Raw genomic sequence first — 14,309 nt, forward strand, 5'->3', positions numbered from 1 at the left:
GTACCCATCAAAGGCAGCTGTATGGGGGGGGGGTTATCCGACCGGAGGGGGGTTGCTGAAAGCTGTGGGCACCCTGGAAGGATCCTACCGTCTTCCCTCACTCACGGTTCCGCATCCACTCCTGGTTCTGTTCTCACTCTGACCCACACCTTCCCTCTGTGGTCACCAGCCTGCTTTCTCCATCCTGCAGTGCCTGGGGACTGTGGTTAAGTCTTACAGCTTAACTCTGGGTTGATTCCTTTACCTGGGAGGTCTCAGAAGATGACTGCCATCCCCCCTGCCACTAGAAGTCCCCTCCCCTAGTTCTTTCCTAGCTGGAATGAATGACACGTCTGCCCACTCGGCAAATGATGGTTTGAGACACACATTCACCTGGGGCTCCTTTAATTATAAAACATTTAAAACTCATAAACCTCTCCTTCGTGGCCCAGTGGGTTAGCAAAGGAGTAGGTAAGGGAGTTAGTTAATTGGTCATCTGGAATGTTCATTTGGACAGAAGGTGAGGCTGCTGTTAGCCTTATTTTAAGTGGCTTTTTACCCAGAAGACCAAGGGTAGGGAGGGGGGTGGTCCTGAGAATGCCAGGAAACGGGTGGGTGGTGGCACGACCCACATGTTAAGGGTGCAGGTGGGTCTTTACTAAAGGCCAGTAAAGGCCAGAATGACTGGGCAGGGCAGGGCAGGGCAGGGCAAGCCCGCCCTCTCTCCCTAAACAGTGAGGTAGATGACAGGAGATGGGGCTCCAACCCTAAGGCGAGCAGGGCCCTAGGCAAAGGGCCGTTAGCTGGCTCCAAGTACAGCATGGAAGCACTGGTGGTTTTGGGTTGGGGAGCTGGAAGGATTCCTGGCATGTCCCACCAATGGGTTAAAGACCCCATGGGAAGGAGTACTCACCCCACTCCCAGCCTAGGACCCATATGTCCCCCGAGCCCAGGGCATGTTAGCTGGCACAGTCGTGGGCCCATGCAGAGAGGCCAGTTATGTGACAAGCCCAGATGGCAATCCGCGTCCAAGGCCAGAGTCCTGCGGCCTCTTCTACTTGGGGGCCTCAAGGGACTGGGGTTCAGGCTCCAGCTCCGGCTCATAGGGATCTTCACAGATCTGGGATCTGAGCTCCTGCAGCTCCGCCCGCAGCTCCGCCCGCAGCTCCTCCCGAAGCTCCGCCCGCAGCTCCGCCCGCAGCTCATCCAGTGTATCCCTGGGCAATGCTGCCTGCACCTGCACCTGCAACTCGTCCAGCACGTCCTCCAGGTGGTCCACATCATCCCGCAGCGACAGCACCGTGGCCACGCGCGCCACTTCCCTGCGGTGTGTTGATGACTTCTGGCGCCAGAACTCCAGCAGCAGACAGCTGCCCGCGATGGCGAAGATGATGGCTTCGCCCAGCATATTGGCACCCAGCTCGGCTGCTGCATCCTCATTCAGTGGCTTGATGGCCTCAGCATGGAAACCCATGATGCGCATCTTGGTCCGCATCTCTAGCCAGTGGTACACTGCAGGGGAGAGAGGGGCTGGAGTTTGCCTTGGTTGGGACGCAACCCGCCCCACTGCAAACACGCCCCTGACCCCACCCCCATTCTCCCTTCCATGTCTTGGGGAGTCTCAGCCAGAGGCATAATTGCCTCCCTGCGAGGCAGTCACCCAGTCCACAAAATTAGAATAATGACTTCAGCCTGGGAGGACTGAAGCCGGTTTTACAACGGTTCAGGGCAGGCCTAGCATGCGAGCCCTCCCCCCCCCGCCCCCCCCCCGTACAAGTCTGATGGTACAATCTGAGGTAGACACTCAGGGAAAGTTCCAGGGGGTTTCTGGAGCCCGGTCTGGCCAGCGCGAGGGCCTTCTAGTGGGCTCAGCACCCGGGAAGAAGCAGGAGGGATCCTAGGCTAGCGGTGGACCCCGGCATCCAAAAAAATGAATCAAATAACATCCAAAGTCAGCAATGCCACGGAAGCCTGCTTACCAAACGAAGATCCATCCACAGAAGTGGAAGAAGCCCACCTCAGAGCTGCCCACTGAGCTTCACACACACTAATACTTAAAAAACAAAAAAACAGCGCAGAAGGTCCTGGAAAGTGGGCATGAGCGAGAACGCGGCCCTGGCTGGGGGAGGGGCTCAGTCTGGGAGCTACTGCAGGGTTAGGGTCACAAGGTGTAAAATAGAAATAAATCTTTTGAGGGATGTTAAGACAGGGTTTTTCTGTATTGCCCTGGCTGACCTAGAACTCTGTGGAACAGACTGGCCTTGAACTCAGAGAGATCCACCTGCCTCTACCCCCCAAGTGCTGGGATTAAAAATGGTACCACCACTGCCTCGCATACATTCATCTTACATTCATCTTTAAAAAAATTACAAAATTGTGTCAATTAAATTTTAGTGAGAATCGCCTATTTACTCTCTTATCTGTGTATAAGTGGGTATGCATGGCTAAAATCAGACATCATAGGGCTGGAGATGTCAAGCACACACTGTTCTTGCTAAGGACCTGAGTCCAGTTCTCAGATTCCACGTCTCACTACTGCCCGTCACTCCAGCTCCAGAGGATCTGATGCCCTCCTCTGTCCTCCATGACATTAGAACACGTATGGCATACACAGATAAGTGCACATAAACACAAATCAAAAAATTAAAAAAAATTACATCATACATTATGGAATGGGGCATGCATAGTAGAAAAAAATGAGTATGTAACCCATCAACCAAAATAATCAGTCAATCCCTCAGCAACTAAATTCCTCTTTTTCTGGATTTGGTTTTTTCGAGACAGGGTTTCTCTGTGTAGCCCTGGCTGTCCTGGAACTCACTCTGTAGACCAGGCTGGCCTCGAACTCAGAAATCCGCTTGCCTCTGTCTCCCAGAGTGCTGGGATTACAGGTGTGCGCCACCACCGCCCGGCAACTAAATTCCTCTTGAACCCTATAAAGGAAGTCCTGAAAAGGAACTGAGCCCGCAGTGCTCTCCCTCCTCAGTGGCTGTGGGTCTTCACACAGTGGTCCTCCTAACCTGCACCAGCGCTCTGCTCTGTTGTCATTTACAAACCAGCTGGAGTCTGTATTTTCAGTTCTTTGGTGTGTGTGCATGTGCATCTGTGACTCTGTGTGTTGAGACAAGGTCTTACCATGTTCTCCTGGCCTGGAACTAACAAATACCCAGCTGCCTCTGCCTGCCAGTGCAGGACTGAGGGCCAACCCCACCCAGGGCTTCATGGGGCCTGGACAAGCCTCCTGTCCACTGGAGGTGCTCCAGGGGCCTCCGTTGACTCTGAAGCTTTTGTTTTTCCTCAGTTCCAACTGTTTCTCAGTCAGCCATAGACACACTGGCTGTACCTGAGGCTCAGGCCTGTGTTCCCATAATGTCTTCACAACACCTCACCTCTTTCTTCAACTCTTTTTTTTTTTTCCTTTTGAGCTAAGGTCTTGCTGTGTAAACCGGGATGCTCCTGCTTCTTCCTCCCAAGCGCTGTTCCTTACCAGCCCCGGCGGGATTCCATCTTCTGTTTGTTTCTCCCTGAGGACCTGGGAATGTCTCTCATGTGCATCCATGAATGAAAGGATTATGTACCCACGCTGAGGCCTGGCCTGGCGTTTGCTCTGAGACCCCTGCAGACAAGCCTGAGGAGTCTGGAATGTCTGACCTCGTGCTCTATCTTCTGGCAATTTGAATCTAGATTTGCTGGAGTATATCCCTAAGTACTTTTCTCAAAAAGGGTGTTTGGTAAAATGTTTTGAAGCCTTCTTTCTAGGATTGTTACGCCTTTGGTTTTTTGAGATAGTCTCCCTGGCTGGCCTGGATCTCATAGGCTAGTCTAGAACTCAGAAATCTATGTGTCTCTGCCTCCTGAGTGCTGGTCTAAAGGTTTTTGTTACTATATTTAACTTCATTTTAAATTTTTTGTTCTGTTTTGAGATAAGATCTGTGAAGCCCTGGCTGTCCTGGAACTCACTTTGTAGGTCAGCCTGGTCTCAAACTCAGAGATTCACCTGCTTCTGTTTCCCAAGTGCTGGGATTAAAGGTGTGGCCATCACATATTTTTAAATTATATTTTTATTTACTTATTGTATGTATGTGATTATATGGATACTAAGGCATAATTGTGGGTGTCAGAGGACAATTTATGGAAGTTGCATCTCTCCTTCCTTCATGGGAATGCCAGGGACTGATCTGAGATCCCTAGGTTTGGCCACAAGGGTATTTATCCATTGGGCCACCTTGTTAGCTACAGTACAACCTTTCATGTAGCTGCTTCGAATTTGAGTTCAGGTCCCCATGTTTGGTTTAGCACCAGACACTCTTATCTCTGAGCCATCTTCCCAGCCCCCTCCAGCGCCCCCTTTAAAGTGTTTATGAGACAGAGTCTCTCCGTGTATCCCTGGCTGTCCTGGAACTTGCTCTGTAGACCAGGCTTCCCTCCTCAATCTGAGATCTGCCTGCCTCTGCCTCCCAAATGCTGGGATTAAAGGTGTGTACCATTGGATTTTTTTTTTTTTTTTGGACAGAGTCTTACTTTTGGAGCCCAAGTGGGTCCCAGACTCACAGCAATCCTTTGGTCTCAGCTCCTGAGAGCTGGGATTACAGTCATGAATAATCCAGCGTGCCCAGATCTTTACTCCTTTTTGCAACAGACTCTCACATAGCTCAGGCTGGCCTGAAGCTCACTTTGTGACTTTAATGCTATCCCTGAATATCTGAAATATCTTGTCCTACCTCCAAACCAAACTGGACACAGGAACACACACCCACTTGTCGGGTTTGAGGGCTGACTCCATTGGAGACAGATGAGTCGGTGTTCAGCCTCCTCTCCATGTTATGTTCGCTCTCTCTGCCCTGCTTCTCTCTTCCAGACATCTGTGTCTCTTGTATCCTGGGAATTTCCCTGTGTGTACACTGAAGGATTAGCCTACCCACATAGAGGCCTGGTGTTTGCCCTGGGATCCTGAGAGATCATCTTGAAAAGTCCTTGGAATGTCCGGTCCATTAAACTGTCTTTGAGGCACCCGCCACACACACCAGGCATTTCTGCTGACAGAATGTCTGCTCTTTCTCATTTTTTTCCTTCGTGCGCGCATGCATAGGTGGGTGTGGTATTTGTGTGGGGACACGTATGTGTGTGTGTGTGTGCTTATGTGACTGCAGGCAAGCTTGACCATGCCTGGCTTCTCTTTTACTTATCTTTACACTGTATTTATTAGTAGTTTGTGTCCAATGTTCCAGTTGGAGAATGTAAAAGTCAGAGGATCAGTTCAGCCAGCCCTCACTTCCTGAATCTTCTATTTATCTTTGATATTTTATTTGTATGTGTCCGTGCTATGTGCCACAGCACTTGTGGAGAGGTCAGAGAACAACCTGCAGGGAGTCTGCTCTCTCCTTTGTCTCCTCTGCCACCACCCCCCCCCCCCCCCCACCCAGGGCCTGCACTCAGCCGGTGACAGGCACCGGCACCGTCGCCCTCACTTCCTTGGCTCTCCCTCGTGGGTTTGTTTTTAAGATTTATTTATTATGAGTACGCTGTTGCTCTCTTCAGACACACCCAAAGAGGGCATCAGACCCCATTATAGATGTCATGAGCGACCGAGTGGTTGCTGGGAACTGAACTCAGGACCTCTGGAAGTGCAGTCAGTGCTATAGAGCTGCCAGCTCTAGTTTTAAATCATAGTTCCTGATTTTAGCTGACATCCCCAAGCTGGCCATGGAAACACTAATGTTTTAGTGCCTCTGGCTGGCCATAAAGAAATTCTATGATGTTCCTTGTGCAATAGCAGGTCACAAGACTCTTTACTCCAGAGGCTCAGAAGAATCTGAAGGAAACAGGTCCTGTCAGCTGGCTTTTGCCACCTGGCCTGAAAACTCTGGAAGATCAAGCAGATGTGCTCAGAAGCACAGAACTCCAAGATGAGGGTGTCACCTCACCTACAGCCTCGGCAGACGCCTCAGCAGCTGCCAGCTTGCTCTGAGTGTTTCTCTGGGTGTGGCGAGCCTCTCAGCAAAGCCATCTGTCTCATGAGGGAACGAGACCACTGCAGCAGGTAGAAGACCTGGGCTGCAGAGACGGCTCAGCAGGTAAGGGCACTGACTGCTCTACTGAAGGTCCTGAGTTCAAATCCCAGCAACCACATGGTGGCCCACAACCATCTGTAATGAGATCTGATGCCCTCTTCTGGGGTGTCTAAAGACAGCTGTAATGTAATTACATGTAATAAATAAATTTTTACAAAAAAACCCCAAAAACAACAACAACAAAAAAGGGAAGTGACTGATGCGCCCGGCTACTCCTCTACCAAAGGCTGTTTCTCCCTTTGTGAGATAGGCAAAAGCCAGGTAGCCCTGGCTAGCTTTGAGCTAGACACCCACTCTCCTGAATTTTGGGTTTATCTCCTGGGATTAATGGAGTTTACCACTACACCTGGCTATCTGGGATCCCCTTGATGAAATCCAGTTAGGTAGCAAGCAGTGTGCACTTCTGCTGGCAAAGGGAACTATATAGTGATTTTTCACTGTAGTTAGACTCATGACACATCTTGCCCCAAATGACCCGGGAATCCGCTCTTGTGCTCTGGCTGCCCGCACTAGCACAGAGCGCATGCACTGTACATGTACAGTACACACAGCACATGCCCTGGCTGCGGCAGAGTGAGGCTCTGGCTGGGCTCCCAGGCTGCTTAGGACCCCGGGCTCCAGTGAGCCTCCTTTCTGTTTCTGAGTAACGGCGTGTGGTGGCATACCCACCCATGCGTGTTAGGTTCACAGCCGTGTTGCTATTGCTTTGTTTGAGGCAGGGCCTCATATGCTCCAGGCTGGCACCGCACTCAGCAGGTCAGAGCATTGACTGCTCTTCTGAAGGTCTCATAGGTTCCAGGCTGGCACGGCACTCACTTGGGAATCCAATGGCTCCTGGCCCTTGAGTCCCTTATCTTCCCGCCCCACCCCGACCCACCCTGCCCCACCCCGCCCCACCCTGCCCCACCTGAGTGAGTGCTGGGATCCGAGGTATGCACCACTAAGCCTGGCTTTTGTCGTTCTGGTTACTCACACGGACTCTCACTCCATAGCTAACAATGGCCCTGAACTCAATGAACCCCCTGCCTCCACTTCCCAAGAGTTGGGGTTACAGGTGTGAGTCACAGTACCTGGTTTTTACATTTATTTACTGTCTTAGTTTGGTCCAGGCTGGCTTCAAATCTGTGACATTGTTCCTGTCTTAGTTTCTGAGAGCAGAGATTAAGGTGTATGTTTTCACATTCAGGTAGTATTATGTTTAAAAATATATATCCTAGGTGCACAGAACACATACAAGCATGTACATACACAAACATTTATATAGTTCTTACTATTTCATGTGCGTGAACGTTTTGACTGCATGTATGTCTGTGTACCAAGTGTGTGCCTGGAAGAGGGCACTGAATCCTCTAGCACTAGAGTTAGAGATGGCTGTGAGCCTCTGTCACTATGTGGGTGCTGGGAACTGAATTTGGCGCCTCAGTAAGGTTTTTGAGACAGGGTCTCACTGTGTAGCCTTGGCTGTCCTGGAACTCACTCTGTAGATCAGGCTGGCCTCAAACTCATAGAGATTGGCCTGCCTCTGCCTCTCAAGTGCCGGGACTAAAGGCTTGAGTCACCTCTGCTCAGTTATAACCCTTCTTTATGAAGTAGATTACAAAACAAGATGTAGTAGCAAGTTCTGCTGGGTAATGACTTCACCAAACTGTCATTACAGAAACATATACAACATCACACACATCATGTTACATATACACATGTGCATAGAAATATTCAACATCATAGTTCACATACAGGGAGAAGAGAATTACTTTAAAATGTGTACATGCTGGATTATATAAGCTCTTCCTTCTCATGGATTTCAACGCAAGCTCAGGCCTTCTGAGGTTGCTGGTAGCAGCTCCTGTGAGGATTGAGGAGGATCAGGAACACAAGAAGAGGGGGCTAATGCTTGACACAGGGGGACCAGGGCCTTAGTGATCTCCTGATCCAGAGGTTTAGTTTGATTGCAGTTTTTGTTTAGTTTTCTTGTTTTTGTTTTTCAAGTGTTTTTCTGTGTAGCCCTGGCTATCCTGGTACTCACTCTATTGACCTGGCTGGCCTCGAACTTACAGAGATCCTCCTGCCTCTGTGTCCTGATTGCTGTGATTAAAGGCCTGTGCCCCAGCTCTCTGCATCTTGTTTTTGAGACAGGGTCACTCTACACACCACTGGCTGTCCTAGAACTATGTAGATCAGCACCCTAGGACCCACAGAGCTCTGACATCCTCTACCTCTCCAGTGCTGGGATTAAAGGTGTGTGCCAGCACACTTGGCTAAGATGGTGGCTCTTGTTCTCAATTGTCTCCAAGTCTCAAATTCTGCTCAAGTGGCCATCGACACTGTGAGAGTGGGTGAGCACAGCTGCTGTAGTAAACCTTTCGTGCCCGACGTGGCCCCGCGGCCTGATGTGTTAGGCTCTGCGCTGTTAGGATGGATTGTTCTTATCTGCGGCTTCCCGTGGAGTTCTCAGCCTTGAACTTGAGGCGCCTCCACAGCAGCGGGATGACAGGTCTATGGAGTTTACGCAGTGCCAGGGACTGGATCCAGGGCCTCAGCATGCTAGGCAAGAGCCCCGCCCACTGCACCACTCCCGAGAGCCAGCTCTTTACCCCTCTGCTGGGGCGGCAGCTCCACGATGCCTCCTGAGCTTAGTCCACACGTGCCCAGTGGGTGGTGACAGCACCCCAGCTGCTAAGCAGGCTTTTCCTGCCAATCTATCTATCCACAGTGCTCACACTGGCCAGCCAAGCGATGGCTTGGGCCGGGGGAAGTGGCTGGAGCTCGTATAAGATCCATTCTCTTATGGTGGCTGTCCAACCAAGAGCTTGTCCAACAATGAAACCAACAGGCAGGGATGGGACAGGCAGAGTCACCAGCACTGGCTCAGGCTGCGTGGTGACCTGGTATGACAGGGTTGTCAGCATGTCCTGAGGCCCGAGTCTAGGCCCAGCCCCATCTATCCACAGAACCAAGGGGAGCAGATGACGCTGATAGTGTGTGCGCTTGTTCTGCATTGGGCTGTAAATCCATGAGGCCAGGGCGCAGCTGACGGGGCGCTGATGGGACCCAGCAAAGAACAGGGCTGGGCACACTGGCCAACTCCATGACACCTCAGTGGCAGAATAAAATCAGGGCAACCTTTCTGGTTAAGATGGACTTTCAGCTCATTTTGTGAAGGACAATGACTTCCCAAGTGCTGCGGTCCAGAGCATGTGGCACCACACTGCTACAGTCCTGGGCTGGCTTAGACAGGATCTTGCTATGCAGCCCCCAACCCTGCGGAGTCTAGTTCTTTTCTTTTTTCTTCTTTGAGACACGGTTTCTCTGCGCAGCCTTGGCCATCCTGGAACTTGTTGGACTGAAGTTTTTGGACACTGTCTGTCTTACCTTGCTTGCCTAAGGCAACTTCTGATGAGTTAAAATAAAAGGCCTATGGCAAAAAGTAGAATAGTAAGGAGGTACTTCTGGACAGATAGGGGGCTCTGGGAAAGAGGATGGCATGAACAATTTGCCACCAAGACAAAGAAGAGGTCAAATTTCTCAAACCGAGGAGAGCTAAGCAACCATGGGGTAGAACGCTGACTAGTTGAAGGATTGTGAGGTAGGTAGGAATAAGACCCAGGCATGATGAGTACATAACAAGGTCTCGTGTCCGTATCTGGAGCTGGGGCAGGCGGGGAAAGGTTCACAGTTGCATCTGGCACCCAGCATGGGGCTCAAACCCACAACCCTAAGATTGACAGTCTCATGCTCTACAGACTGAGCTGGACTACAGACCAGCCTGGCCTTCACTCCGGGATCGACCTGCCTCAGCTCCCTAGCAGTCTTTCTTGTTTAGTGTTGGGATTACAGGCCTATGCCATCCCTGGAATTAAAAAATAAAGTTCTCATCACATTTTGTTTATTTATTTATGTAGTGTGTGTTTATGGTTGTGTGCACAGAGGTCGGTCCAACACTGAGGGGTCATCCTCTCCGTCTACCACTCAAGTCCCGGGATCCGATTCAGGTCATCAGGCTTGATGGCCAGTGCCTCCACCTGCCAGTCTATCCAATCTTTTCAATTAAACACACACAAATGAAACAGAAGACAACCGGCTTCATTCATAGATTTATTCTCCTCCTCCCCCTCCCCTGTGGGAGACCTGTAACATCGCAGTGAGTGGGAGCCAGACCAGGAGAGCTGCTCAGCCTCCTGCCCTGCAGACCTCTGGAACCACACCCTACAACATGGTGGCTTCCTGCACTGTCGCACGGTGAGGCTGTCACACACACCAGGACCATGTGACGGCTCCACCGGGTCAGGTTGGGCCCTGAGGCCTACTTTCATGCTTGTGCCACCCAAAGGTGACATTTCATCTTGGTGCCTGTTTCCTCCCAAGGAAGTAGAGGAAACATTCCTATGGGGTTCTGGGCCAGCAGAGAGGCTGAGGCCGGAGGGAGCGCCCCGCCCTCCCTGTCTCGGCTTTGCTGAAGTGCTGTGGTCTGACAGGGCACAGTGGCCAGGGCTGGCAGTGCCTGACTGGACCCCACAGCGGTAACCACGGCAATCGGGCAGCTGCCCTGGCTCCTTCCCCCCCCCAATCACAGCCGTGTGCCCTTTGTCCCCAGTTAGGCTTTCACCGAACCCAGCCACTCCTAAATTTAAAGATGCCAACTTCAGCCTCTTCTAGGAGAAACTGAGGTACAGTTTCAGTCTGGGGAATCCTGGAGACAGGTCATTTCCACCGTCTTGGGGGGAGCCCTGCAAATGCCATCTCTAGGGACAAGGACCAGGGAGAATGAACCTGTTTCCCAAATTCAGACATCTTGGTTATGACCTGGGCTTTTTTTGTTTGTTTGTTTTGTTTTTTGTTTTTTGAAGACAGGGTTTCTCTGTGTAGCCCTGGCTGTCCTGGAACTCACTCTGTAGACCAGGCTGGCCTCGAACTCAGAAATCCACCTGTCTCTGCCTCCCAGGGTGCTGGGATTACAGGAGTGCGCCACCACCTCCCGGCAACCTGGGGCTTTTCTGATGGGGCAGAAACCAGTGCCTCTGGCCACCAGGAAGAGGTCGGACCTTCACCTCATCTTGTCCTACAGCCAGAACCATCTGGGGGCTCTGGCCCTTCCTCCCCACCCTTTGTAGCTGGTCCCTCCTGAGCTATGGGGTCTTGGCCAAGTCTCTTAGCTTCCCTTTTCCTGGGCCTCAGTTTCTAAATGTGGGAAAGCACTCACAGGAGTCTCAGCCCCTTTCCCTGGAGGTTTCTGTCTTTTTTTTTTTCCGGCTTGTTTTTAAAGACAGGGTCTCTTCCGGTGGTTCAGCAGCAGGCTGTCCAGGCTCCTTCCCGCCTTAGCCTCTGAGTGCTGGGATCCCAGGTGCGGGCCACCGAGCCCCACTTTCTCTACTGTTAATGATCACTGGCCCAGTTCGAAGGTCCACATTAGTTATGCCCTACATCTATCCTTAGGAGGCCTCCTTCCATCAGGAGCTGGAGAGCGTGACAGTGGCTGCTGCACCCACAGTCCTTCTGGAGCTGTAGCACTCGGCCCCACCCCAGCAGCCAGGAGCCAAAACGCATGGCCGGGCCTGCATCTTCTTAGAAAGGCAGAAGGCCATAAGCTGAATAGAGGCCTTCAAAGAAAACCCAATGTCCTGACCGTGGAATCTGTGTGTCCCCAGTTAGAAAAAGGGTCTTCAGAGATGGAATAAAGGCTCTTTCAGTGTGGTCATCCTGGATTTAGGGTGGGCCTTGTATTCAGGGCAGGTGTCCTCGTGAAAGAGAGAGAGAGAGAGAGAGAGAGAGAGAGAGAGAGAGAGAGAGAAACACACACACACACACACACACACACACACACACGGACAGACAGACAGACAGACAGATGGGGGAAGAGAAGGCCACATGAAGAAAGTGGGGCCCAAACACCCTGCCCTCTGTGGCTGGCTTCCAGGATGGTGGGAGAACAGGTTACCCCACGCCCTCTATCACATCCCTAGCAATGTATCGTGTCTGGGGAGATGCTCAAGGAGGGCGGGACCAACAGCAAGGGTGGGGGGCCCTGGGCCTACAGGGGTATGGAGGGTCACTGATGTGCATGTGACATCTAACCCACCCAACTGAAAAATGCCATTGAAGGACAGGGGGAAACACATGCGCCTGAACAAGGTCCAGGGCAGGGCAGCAGGGCTACAGCTGAGACAGGTCAGGTTTGAGAGAGCTAGGATCAGTCTGTGACAAGGAGGAAGTAGGGCAGTGTCACAGGCTGAGGGGGGAGGGGACCTCAGAGGGAGAGTGGGGAGAGAGAGTGGGGACATCAATTGCACTCTGCTGCTTCCATGGGAGCTACGCTGACCTGAGGCAAGGCTCGCCGCTGCCTGTGTGCACCACAGGAAGCAGGCGCTCCAATGACGGGCAGCTGACCTTGTCTATGTCCTGATCAGACATGAGCCCCGGTTCCATTTTTTGCCTTTGCTAGAGCAGTGGAAAGTCAGGTTGTTAAGACCTTGAAAGTCCAATGTGGTTCTGGTGGGGCTGAGCGCTTTCAGAGGCTGGATGGACTCTGAACGCTTCTTCTGCTGAGTGCTCCCCGGGGGAAATGCCCAGATTCTGTCAGTAAGGGGTGACCACACGTCACAGCTACATCAAGGTCCTTGTGGTTTCTGCTAGGCCAGAGCAGCCCAGGCCAGGAAGTGTGAGGAGAAGGCCCTACTGGGGGCCGCACGGCCACAGACAAGTTCAGGCCCCAGCAGTTGGCTATTTCTTGGAAGATGCTGCCTGGCACTTGGGAGTACAGTGGGCACTGCAGACCTGGCCACGCACCTCCTGCAGCTCCTCCCGCAGCTCCTCCAGGGCACTCAAGGAGGGCATGGCTTGTGCCTGAGCCTGCAGCGCTTCTAGGGCCAGTGCCAGGCGGCCCACCTCGTCCTGCAGCGCGTTCCAGGCTGCCCGCTGCTCCTCCTCCTTATTGCGCTGCTGAGTTTGATGGCGCCAGTACTCCAGGACCAGGCAGCCTCCGCCCACAATGAAGATGGTGGCCTCACCCAACAGCTCAGCACCCAGCTCTGCTGCTGCCTCCTCATTCAGTGGCTTGATGGCCGTGCCCCGGAAGCCCATGATGCGCATCTTGGTCCGCATCTCCACCCAGTGGTACACTGCAGGGGAGAGAGGGGTCAGGTGTGCTCCGAAGCCCCACCCCCACTTTGTCTCAGTTGTAGAGAGCAAAGTGGGAATGGGAGGTCACCTTAAGCAAGACCTGTTCCTTGCTTTACCCAGGGAATATGGAGTCTCCTCCCGGGGTGACCTGAGGCTTTCTTCCCTCAGTACTAAGGTCAGAACCCAGGGCTCCAGGCATGCAGGACACACCTGCCACCACTAAGCTATACCTCATCTTTTTGTTTTAGATGGATGGATGGACAGATGGATGGATGGATGGATGGACAGATGGATGGACGGATGGAGCTCTTACTGTCCTTCAGCTCCCTATGTAGCCAAGGATGACCTTCAACCTCTGACTGTTTTTCTATTTCCCCATGTACAGGGATGACAAACATTACGTCCTATCATTTTTTATTTTTTCCAGATTTAGCACAGGCTGGCCTTGAACTCATGATTTTCCTGCCTCTGCCTCTTGAGTAGCTGGGGTAGTTCTGCACCATAAGGATCAGGCCTAGTTCCAGAGACATCCTTCAAAGCACAAGAAGGTTCCAGAGAGCAGCAATGAGCAGAACCTGATGCGTGTAGAGGTCCTCAGATGGGAAGCCACGCCCTAGACGGCCACAAGCCCCTGCTCCCTGAGTGTTAAGAGCACACAGCGGTAAAGTTTAAGGCCCAGCAGCCACATTTAGCTCTGTCTGTCGCTCTTTAGGTCACCAGAGTGGCCGCTGTCTTCCTCCAGGGCACCACTGCCCACTTCCCTGCCAAGACACCAACCAGCTCCCTTTCTTCTCCTTCCCAGAATGCAGAGGGAGGGTTGCAGCTTCTGTGGGCCGGGAGGCTCCGATCCTAGGTTCTCAGGGCGAACTGACTGAGCCCAGTGGGGAGCAGAGCTGCCTCCTTGCTGGGCCCTGCTTCTCCTCAACACTAGAGAGCCTCGAGGCGCAGGGGAGGTCAGGTGCCCGGTGTCATGGGTGCCCATTAAGTGGGAGGAGATGGAGGGGGCACCCAGGCTAGCTCCTTTCCAATGCACTTTCAACGGAGTTTTTTTTTTTTTTCTTTTTTTCTGTTTTTAGATCATGTTTCTCTGTGTAGCCCTGGCTGTCCTGGAACTTGCTCTGTAGACCAGGCTGGCCTCCAACTCAG

At 52.2% G+C, this 14,309-nt stretch overlaps 1 protein-coding gene across 2 annotated transcripts in view; it reads right to left on the reverse strand.

The window, feature by feature from the left end:
• Positions 1–352: 352 nt before the first annotated feature.
• The window catches only part of Opa3 (outer mitochondrial membrane lipid metabolism regulator OPA3), a 28,034-nt gene continuing 14,077 nt past the window's right edge, over positions 353–14,309 (reverse strand). Inside the window, exon 2 of one of the 2 annotated variants that reach the window (XM_052171790.1) lies at positions 353–1,491. In XM_052171790.1, the coding sequence (XP_052027750.1) occupies positions 1,034–1,491 (458 nt within the window). In that variant the 3' untranslated portion in view covers positions 353–1,033. Of the gene's footprint in view, positions 1,492–10,129; positions 13,163–14,309 lie in introns of those variants that run through there. The other variant, XM_052171795.1, reaches the window with a different exon arrangement.

Source organism: Apodemus sylvaticus, chromosome 1, assembly GCF_947179515.1.
Source record: "Apodemus sylvaticus chromosome 1, mApoSyl1.1, whole genome shotgun sequence".
Classification (NCBI taxonomy): Eukaryota; Metazoa; Chordata; class Mammalia; order Rodentia; family Muridae; genus Apodemus; species Apodemus sylvaticus.